Source organism: Pseudorasbora parva, chromosome 25, assembly GCF_024679245.1.
Source record: "Pseudorasbora parva isolate DD20220531a chromosome 25, ASM2467924v1, whole genome shotgun sequence".
NCBI lineage: Eukaryota > Metazoa > Chordata > Actinopteri > Cypriniformes > Gobionidae > Pseudorasbora > Pseudorasbora parva.
The window spans coordinates 30,797,861-30,807,205 of NC_090196.1; the positions used below are offsets into that span (position 1 = coordinate 30,797,861).

At 36.4% G+C, this 9,345-nt stretch overlaps 1 protein-coding gene across 2 annotated transcripts; it reads right to left on the reverse strand.

The window, feature by feature from the left end:
- Positions 1-50: 50 nt before the first annotated feature.
- On the reverse strand, positions 51-3,588 carry ccdc34 (coiled-coil domain containing 34). 2 transcript variants are annotated; one of them, XM_067435714.1, is made up of 7 exons: positions 3,478-3,588; positions 1,819-2,086; positions 1,621-1,750; positions 974-1,081; positions 704-862; positions 481-610; positions 51-375 (listed from the first exon to the last, which is right to left on the reverse strand). In XM_067435714.1, the coding sequence occupies exons 2-7, from the start codon at positions 2,076-2,078 to the stop codon at positions 173-175; spliced, it is 990 nt and encodes a 329-aa protein (XP_067291815.1). In that variant the 5' UTR covers positions 2,079-2,086; positions 3,478-3,588; the 3' UTR covers positions 51-172. The 2 variants fall into 2 exon arrangements, with proteins under 2 accessions (XP_067291815.1, XP_067291814.1); XM_067435713.1 differs by having other exon boundaries at positions 1,621-1,762.
- Between the last annotated feature and the right edge of the window lie 5,757 nt (positions 3,589-9,345).

Consider the following 9,345-nt stretch of genomic DNA (forward strand, 5'->3'; position numbering starts at 1 on the left):
TGGACAAGAAAAATCATCTCATATTTAGCAAAGATTCAACCAAAATCATACATCAAATTCATAATTAAATTTCATGATAAGTGGACGAGTCTTGTAAAGATGTAAAACTTGACAAAAGCGCAGTGAGTCTCTAGAAGAGTTAATACTGGACTGGGACCAGCAGATGTCAGTGTCACCGTCTCTTACAAGCCAAAGCCATGCTGTCCTTGGGTCTGTATGTGAGACAGGGTGTCGACTGGCTTTTGGGCACTCCTGGCGTTCTCTTACGTGCCGAACTTTTCCTGGGCGTTCGGTCCTGCTGTGGAACGTGAATGGGTTTCCAGGGGACGGGGTTGACGAAGCTCGGAGCGGGATAGTTCACGTTGTTATAGTTGCCTGAAAGTGATAACGTTAAAGCTTGGCTTTGAATCTCAGTCAGGTCAGAATCTACAGAGTGGATATTTAATGTTGGGAGTTTACAGGAATTTGCCGTTCACTCACCGGCTGAGGGTGCTGACGATTGTCGGCTCAGTTTTCCTTTCGTTTTTACACCGTCGAGCCATTCTTTAAAGCTTTCCTCCGCCTTTTCTTTGCGCTCCCTCTCTTCCGCTTCTCTTCTGGCTGCCTCTTCCTTTTAAAGAGATTGTCATTATTTACACATCCTCATGAAGTTTAATGGGAATCACGTTTTGCAAAACTTGCTGCCCTTTTCTATACATCACACCTTCTCTTTTAGCTTCCTCTCCGTTTCTTCTTGCTTCTTCTTTCGCAGCCACTCTTTATATTTCTCCTGGGCTTTCCTTTCAATCTCAGCACGTCTTTTCTCCTCTTGAAGCTGTTCTTTGCTTTTCTGAAACTCTTTGGACTCTCTCTCTTTCTTTTCCTGAGGACAAAAACAATGAACAGACCCCGTTCTGAAACTCAAATGAATACTAGCACTAAAGTCTCTCTCCATCATTAGTGCTCGTTCTGGGAGTTTGGCAGAGATCGTCACCTGTTCTCTTTTCATTTGCAGCCACTCTTGAATTTTGCTATCGCAGGCGACTTTCTTCCTCTGCTGTTCTTTCTTCTGGTCTTCTTCTTTTTCCTTCAGCGTGAGCTCCTGAAATACAGGACTTAATTAATGCTTATCAGACCAGGGTTATTATTATCATGGGGATGATTAGGAGGCCATGATGGAGAGGGGCCAATTGGCAAATTTAGCCAGGATGCCGGGATTACACCCCTACTCTTTATCAAAGGACATCCTGGGATTTTTAATGACCACAGAGAGTCTCGGTTTAACGTCTCTTCCGAAGGACGGTGCTCTTTGACAGTATAGTGTCCCCGTCACTATACTGGGGCATTAGGACCAAAACAGACCACAGGGTGAGCGCCCCCTGCTGGCCTCACTAACACCTCTACCAGCAGCTACCTGGTTTTCCCAGTTGGTCTCCCATCCAGGTATTGACCAGGCTCAGCACTGCATAGCTTCAGTGGGAAACCAGTCTTGGGGTACAGGGTGATATGGCCGCTGACTGCTAAATGTTTTTACTGTCACTTTTGATCAACTGAATGTGTCCATGTTACTAAAAAAATGATGAAAACAGCGATATTAACATAAAACATACCTATAACTACAAAAAAATGTTTGTCGTGTACCTCCATAGCTTTCTGTTGTTTTCTGACACGCTCCTCTTTGGCTTTTTCCACAATCCACTGCTCCCAGGCGCTCAGTTTAAAGTGCCCGCTGGACGATCTGTCTTCCAGGCCTGCTGTGTCCACCTCACCCCTGAAAGCATGTCTGAATTTACATGTGATGCGCTGGTCTGGATCTCTTTCACTTGATGTGTAACTCACCTGGAGGGAGAGACGGGTGCGACATCTTCACCTAAGGTGACGGTGATGTTGCGAACGGGCCGAGGCTGATCCGACTCCAGCTCCTCGTCTGAAAGCTCAAAGCTGTCATGATAGATGGGTGACAGGAGAGAGGACGTCGAGTCTCCAGTGGACTCCTCGCTCCTGCTGCGCTGCAGGACGCTGGCCGGGACGCTGACTCTAGATTTGAGCGGGGTGGAAGTCAAACTCTTGGAGGAAGAGGATGGAAAGGCCGACATCATCAGTAAACCTGGGGATACAGAGAAATACATACATATTGAATGCAACCAGGAGATCCCAACAAGAAAGTACTATGGTACATAGGCCTGTCGCCAATAATCAATACCGCACAATATAAGTACATGACCTCATTCATTTTTTGTGATGCAATATATCGCCCATTATGTTTACATGATAATGAATGTCACCAACATTTTATTGAATTGTGCCGTCATCTTGTATGTTTTCTGTGACGGAGGCGAAAGTGTTTCTCGGGCAGTTCCTTATTGCCTTATTGGTTATCGAGAGATGAAAAAAAGGCGCCATTTGAGGCTTTATAGTGTTTTTCTGACAACTACTGACAGTGTGGAAGAATAAGCCCAAATGGACTCGATCCCGTTCCGGTGCACATATAAATATCAAAGCAGAATGATGAGTGTTAAAGCAGTTTCACAAGGGAAAATGTTTATTTACTATTTTATTTTTTTATTTAGGATATTTTATTTGTTACCCTTAATTTCCATGATCTAAAGAATTAAAAGGTTGTCATTTGAAAGTGTGTAGGTCTACTTGCATTATTATGCTGATATATTAGGATTATATATTCAGTGGCATTAAATTGTCTTAAAGTGACTAATATCGTTTCTCGCTATTTTTTTCTGGGACAATATATCACAAATATATCACAAAAAGTAGTTATCGTGACAGGCCTAATGGTACAATGATGGTAATACCATTAGTACATAGAGATACTACTATTGTTATCTAAATCAAGGGATTTCAATTTGGGATTTCAATTGAAAGATTAAAATGAATAATTAAACAGCTGTGTTACAATAAATTAATTTAAATAAGTAAAACATTAGATTCAAATAAATACAACTTATATTAATATAGATTGGATACGTGAACAATACAAACATTTATTTAAATAAATAAATAATACAATTAACAGTACAGTAGGCTTTACCATTTGACTCGTGAGTACAGAAAAAAAATGCAGAGCAATGATTATCCAAATAATACTTCACATTAATATAGTATACCATTTAAATTAAAATAAATTGGTAGTTTATACATAAAAATACATTTAAATGTAGGCAGGTCGATCATATTTGAAATACTTAAAAGACTGAAAACCCCGTTCTTACGTCCTTAAAGAACATGAAAAATGCCACAAACATACTATTACCCCAATACCATGCTCCAAAAACAAGGTACCGTTAGCAGTATTATGTACTTTTTGTTTTGGACTGCAGACATTTTGCAAGAGCACGTTTCAAGAGCACTAACGTTTACGTTAAACTGATTAAACCTAACTTTCTCCTAACTCAGTTTATATCCCAACTGCACGTTTCTAATATAATTTAAAAATGCTATTAAATAAAATGAATAAGCGTATGACCACTGTAACTAACTCACCATCTACTCATAATATTTCGTTGGATCGCTTTTGTTTTGCTTGAAGTGCTCGAGCGGCTTCCTCCATCTAGCCCCGCCTCCTTCACCTTAAACCCGCCTCTTTTACGTGTCAGTCATACTAACCGTGAAAAACGATTGGTTTGCCAGTTGTAACCAAGCACGCTGATAACGGAAGCCTTGTTTCCTAGCAACGAGGTTTCACACAAGACAGGTAGGAGTCACATGCTTTGGTTACTTTGGACTTTATTGTTTATCGATAACTACAGAATAACAACAGTTACATGATAATGTAAACAAAACAAAAAAAAGTAATAAAAAGTGAAAAAAGTCAGACAAAACAAAGTTCAAAGAGGAAGGACCATGCTTCATGATACTTCAATACTTAAAGGCACAGTATGTAAGATTTTTGGATTAAAATACCCAAAATACACTAGAACAGTTATATATTTTGTTGACTTGTGTACTTACATTATTCAAAATGTTTCCAACAATGTTTAAAACCAAAGAAATAAGGAATTTTAACCAGGACACTGAACGTACATACACATGAGCGGAAGAAGCGGAAGCAGCGACTGTGGCGTAATAAAAGCTCTGCGAAATCAAACTACACCTTTATTTTGAACAAGTGACCTCTAGCAGTGAAAAATTACACATTGGCTTTAAACGAAAACAAGTCAAAGACTTGAGGCCACTCACACCAAAAGACGATATCTATAATGGTAACGGCACAGAACAACAATTTTCAGAGCGATTTTGCCCTGTTGAGCAATAAAACATTGGCGGCCAATCAGAATCCACCAAGAGCGCGTTTATAAACAAAAACTAGTTATCATTCTTGGTGTGAATGTATATATATATATTTAAACATTATGGGTCAAAGATGAAAGAGGGGTTTCAAGCATCAAGAAAATAAATGTGTAATGCAGCTTTAAATTGAATGCACATTAAAATGTGTCCTGTTTCATTTTATATTTGTTTGAGCATATATATATATATATATATATATATATATTTGTTTTTATATATACCATGATTTACAGAAGGAACTCACTAAAATGTAATCTGTGAAACAAAGAATTATGTATCAATCTTATTAGGCATATTTAAAATTTAAGAAAATTTAATATTTTCTGTCACAGTAAAAAAAAAAAAAAATTTTAATTAGATATAGTTTATAGACTACTCATTTAGAGATTATGATACATTTTTATAATTGTTTAAACTCATTCATCAATCCATCCACCCAAAAAACTACATGGTCCATCAAGATTCGAATGATCAATATCTAGAAATAAAACTTTAATATTTACAGTCTATAAGATGCACACACTATATTTCATCAATTTAAGAAAGTCGTCAATGCATCTCTTGTGGATTTAATTTCAGGATTACAAAAAAAAAAATGTAATTTCAATGTAAACTCGTTTAGGGCCCCATTGTATGTCTATGCTATTCGTGGTTATTATCGTGATTAAGTTTCTGTTTTTTTCTGTCCCTGCTCACTATACACTTGACACAAAACACTGCAGAGATTATGCACAGGAACATAAGGCCCATCAGAGAAGCATACACAATGTAGAAAGTGTCCAAACCAGGAGTTATACATGTTAAATGCACCCTGCGTCTGAAACACAAGCTTTTGTAATCGTTCTGTATGCCCCAAGCCCTACACCGATACGAGCCGGCGTCCTGAATCGAAAGCTCTGATATGGTAATGTAATCGGGGTGTGATGCATTGAGCCGCTCCTTCATGTCCTCATTCAGATAGGCATTCTGAGTGTCGACAAGCAGATATTTTGAGCTTTGATTGTACTCTCTGTACCACTGTACTTTGAGGAATTCTTTCCGATTGAAATCACACATCAAATCAGCACTGTCACCCACAGAAAACATCATATTGACAGGTTTGAGATTGGAACAGACAAAAATTTGGAACTCATTCACCTTCTTAGATTTTGTAATACAGAAGTATGCTCCGGTGTGGTTTGGAAAGAGGTGAGGAATGAGCAAAGAGTAGTTACCAGTCTGTGTCCCATCCAATATTTCATAATATGTACCATTCTGAATCCTTCCAAAAGAACTAAATCCAAAGGGAGTCATCCATAATAAAGTCTCTGGAGTGGAATCCTTAATTATACACAAGGTAAAGTGATACTCTCTCCTAGGACACGGAAAATGGCCTGTCTTTCGAAGTCCAGTTTGAACTTCTTGTAGCTTTGGCATTGGTTTTCACTCCAAACCAAGCAACTGTAGATTCCACTGTCAGCAGAAGAGGCGTCTGAGAAATGAATTGAAGAGCCGTCGTTTAGGACTTTCATTCTGCTCCTAAGTGTATCTGGAATAAACTCCAGAGATATGTCGGTATCCAGAATCTTCATACTTGTCCATTCGAAATGTGCTGTTTTCAAAGCCTGAAACATTTGAAGAGTTTCTCCACGACTGGAATTGAGCTTCTGACAGGAGAAGTCTGCATCCGATGCAAGATGCATCTTCTGGATTTCCTCCTCTCGAGCACAAAATATCACATGAAAGTGCATTGTCTCCATAAGCAGCCCGCTCTTCCAGCATTCAGAGAAATACTCTTCATTTTCTGTAATAACAAGTATGTAGTATTCACTGATGATGTTCCGATTGGTTGTTCTGAAGGTGTAATTGCTCACAAGTCGAGACTTGTTCTGATTTAATCTATAAAAAGTAATGTCTGCAAAATCATCCCTGCAGGTGACCTTAAACACGGCCGGATTACCCTTGGTTTCGATCACATACAGAGGTTCTTGTGTGAGAAACAGGCTTGTGTTTATGTAGCATCAACAAAAAGCAAACCGTCACCAACGTCGCCATGTTCACTGTGTAGGAGATGCTCTTTTTAAGAGCCTTATCATTGAGTTAAGAAGATATTGCATAACATTTCAATCATCTCGAAATATTACAACAAAACTAATCTAAAAACCATAAAGTGGGAGTGCAGCTCCAAGATGATTGAAGCTGGTCTCCCAGCTGACACGTGCTCTTATAAATAAAGGTTCTCCATTGGCATCAATGGTTTCCGCGAAGAAGGTTCCAAAAGGGAGTTCGCAATGATGCCATTGAAGAAACATTTTTGTATCCCCAGTGAACTTTCTTAAAAGAATATTTTTTCTTAGTGTGAAGAACATTTTAATATACACTAAATTTTAAAACAAAAGAACACTTTGAGCAATGGAAAGGTTCTATGGATGTCAACGGTAATAGAACCATAGATGCCAATAGAACCTTTGTGGAAATTGCAAAAAGGTGCTTTAGATTATTAAATTGTTCTTCATACAAAGAAAAAAAAATAGTTTGAATGAATGTTCACCTTAAGGTTCTTTGGGGAGTATATTCCCCCCCCCCCCTCTTCTATGGCAATGCTTCAAAAAATCTCTTTTAAAATTTATAAGCCTTTATTTTTAAGAGTATCACATATCTCTCCTTTTTCCTCTGTTCATCAGAAAATTAAACATGATATATCTCACTTCCTGTGGTTTATGAATTAATAGGCTTCTGAGAATTGTCAAGACTTGGCATAACTTGCCATTCTGGCTTTATAGCTCACACTTTATTTATATGATTTATTCAATTTTATGTATAAGTTTTAGTTGTAATGTTTTACTTAAACTTGACAAAAATGTTGTCATGGCAACATAGCTGAAATAAAATATTTTCAAGTTTAAATTAAGTTTTAGATTTAGTTACGATAATAACCTGAGATTGTTTTGCATTGTGATATTAATTAAATAAAAATTATTTCAAATTTAATGTATACATCATGGTATTATTTTATATACTGCCTTTAACATATGTGGATTTAAAAATACATATTTGTTTATAATAATATAAAGTGATAATCGTAGGAATTATAAAAAATTACAAACAAAACACACAAATCCTGAGTCTGACAATACTGAGATTACAGTAATAAGAATTAAGAAAATATGCTTTATTGTGGTAAAAAATTAATGCAAAAAAGCAAACTTATAGACTTATACATTTGTACATAGGTCTTTTTGTATGACTATTAAGATTTTTGCTTTTTTGCTTTTTTAATAAAATAATGTCTATTTAGACATCCAGTAATTTTATGCACATTTCCATTAACCCCAAAAAACAACGCAATGAAATGCAAAATTCAAAATACAACTAAAAAATAATAATGGAAAATAATAAATAAAAAAAATAAGTAATGGAACATTGTGCCTTATTTTCACAGATTTTCAAAACTACTGTATGAGGAATGTTTTCAAACCACAGGATATAAAAATCATAAATGAGATCTCTTTGATATATTGGTTTTCACAGACAGGAATGAGAATAAAAATGGAGGCTTTTGCTCTGTATCTCCTGAGAAAACAGCTCCAGTAACTCACACGTGTCTCCTCTAGAGAAAATCTAATGATCTGAGCTGCTATCCGTATTCATTTTCTAACTCTGTATTCTCACTGTATGTCAACTATTGACTCCCGAGACATTATATAAGACATAAACGAGATCTCTATTAAATCACCTAAGCTATAAAAACATTGTCTCGGAAGGAAATATGAGCTGCACACTTATGCACTCAAATGCAGCAATACCAGCCATGTGGTTTTGTGAGTTAGCAAACTTCACTATAATAATATTTCACATTTTCACTCTAGCTCAATGTAGTAACCACACAACACAACTTAGTGGAGAGTTTTGCATGTGCAAACCCCACAACATCCATCTTAACACGTTCTCCTCACAGCTGAGAATAACATTCATCACTATAAAGAGGAGGAACACATTTAGCTCTGGACCTGTAAGTTGTTGTGCCCTATCATTAAAGTCTCCAGTTCATTCAATTCCAAGTTATTTTATTATTCTATTATCTTCTCTTCTCTTTTCTTTTCTGTTTTCTGTAATGCCAACGTGATCTCATGAAAATACGTGAGTATTTTTACGTAAAGTGAAGTAACGTTTTCACACACAATAAAACGTACAATACTGACTTATTAACAGCACTAAAATGTACAATATTGACTTATTAACAGCACTAAAATGTAAATTATCTACGTATCCAAGTGTGAACGTGTAAGTTACCAGCCACCGGCTCCCATAAATCGTGGCATTAATATTGTTTATTTTATATCCAATAGTCACATCAATACATGTTTTCAGTCACATTTATTAAATGCATGGATTTAGAGAGAGGAGAGACCTCGTACCTTTATGTAACAACAATCTAATTGTTCCCAGAAGGTCAAACTCTGATACTCTCCAATTTTAAAATGTATTCAAGCTTAATAATCTCAACATAATCAGATCATATTTGTCGTCAAAACGGGATTAACCAGCAACCCACTTAGTCTAATTCTGTCCGAGTGTCTGTTGCATTAACTTAATTATATTTGACAGCGTCACCCTAAAGGGTGCGAAACTAAATAAATAATACAGAATCAAGACAATGCTGAATATCATTTAAGATAAGAAAATACAGTGTCCACTATTAGAGGACACCGGGGCTAGTTGTCACATAGGAAAGTAATACCACTAAAGTCTGAATTGAATTTCCAAAAGTTTCAAATTAACTATATGCTATAATAAAAATCATGTTGGGTATAGGTTGTTTTCATACTGTATATTGCCATTTTATGCATTCTTTTTTATTACTGATGGCAAAAATTAGGGTTGAATGTTAGGGTATTGCCTTTTCCATTTTGTACACATAGGACTATAAATCAACATGTGTTCAATGGAAATGTTAAATGCTTAATTTTAAGGTGATTTAAATAAATCTTGATAAATATAGGCTATTTTAATGATAAAAGGTGTGACAACTAGCCCTGGTCTATCCTAACATTGTCCTGAATGATTTCCATATAGACCTGT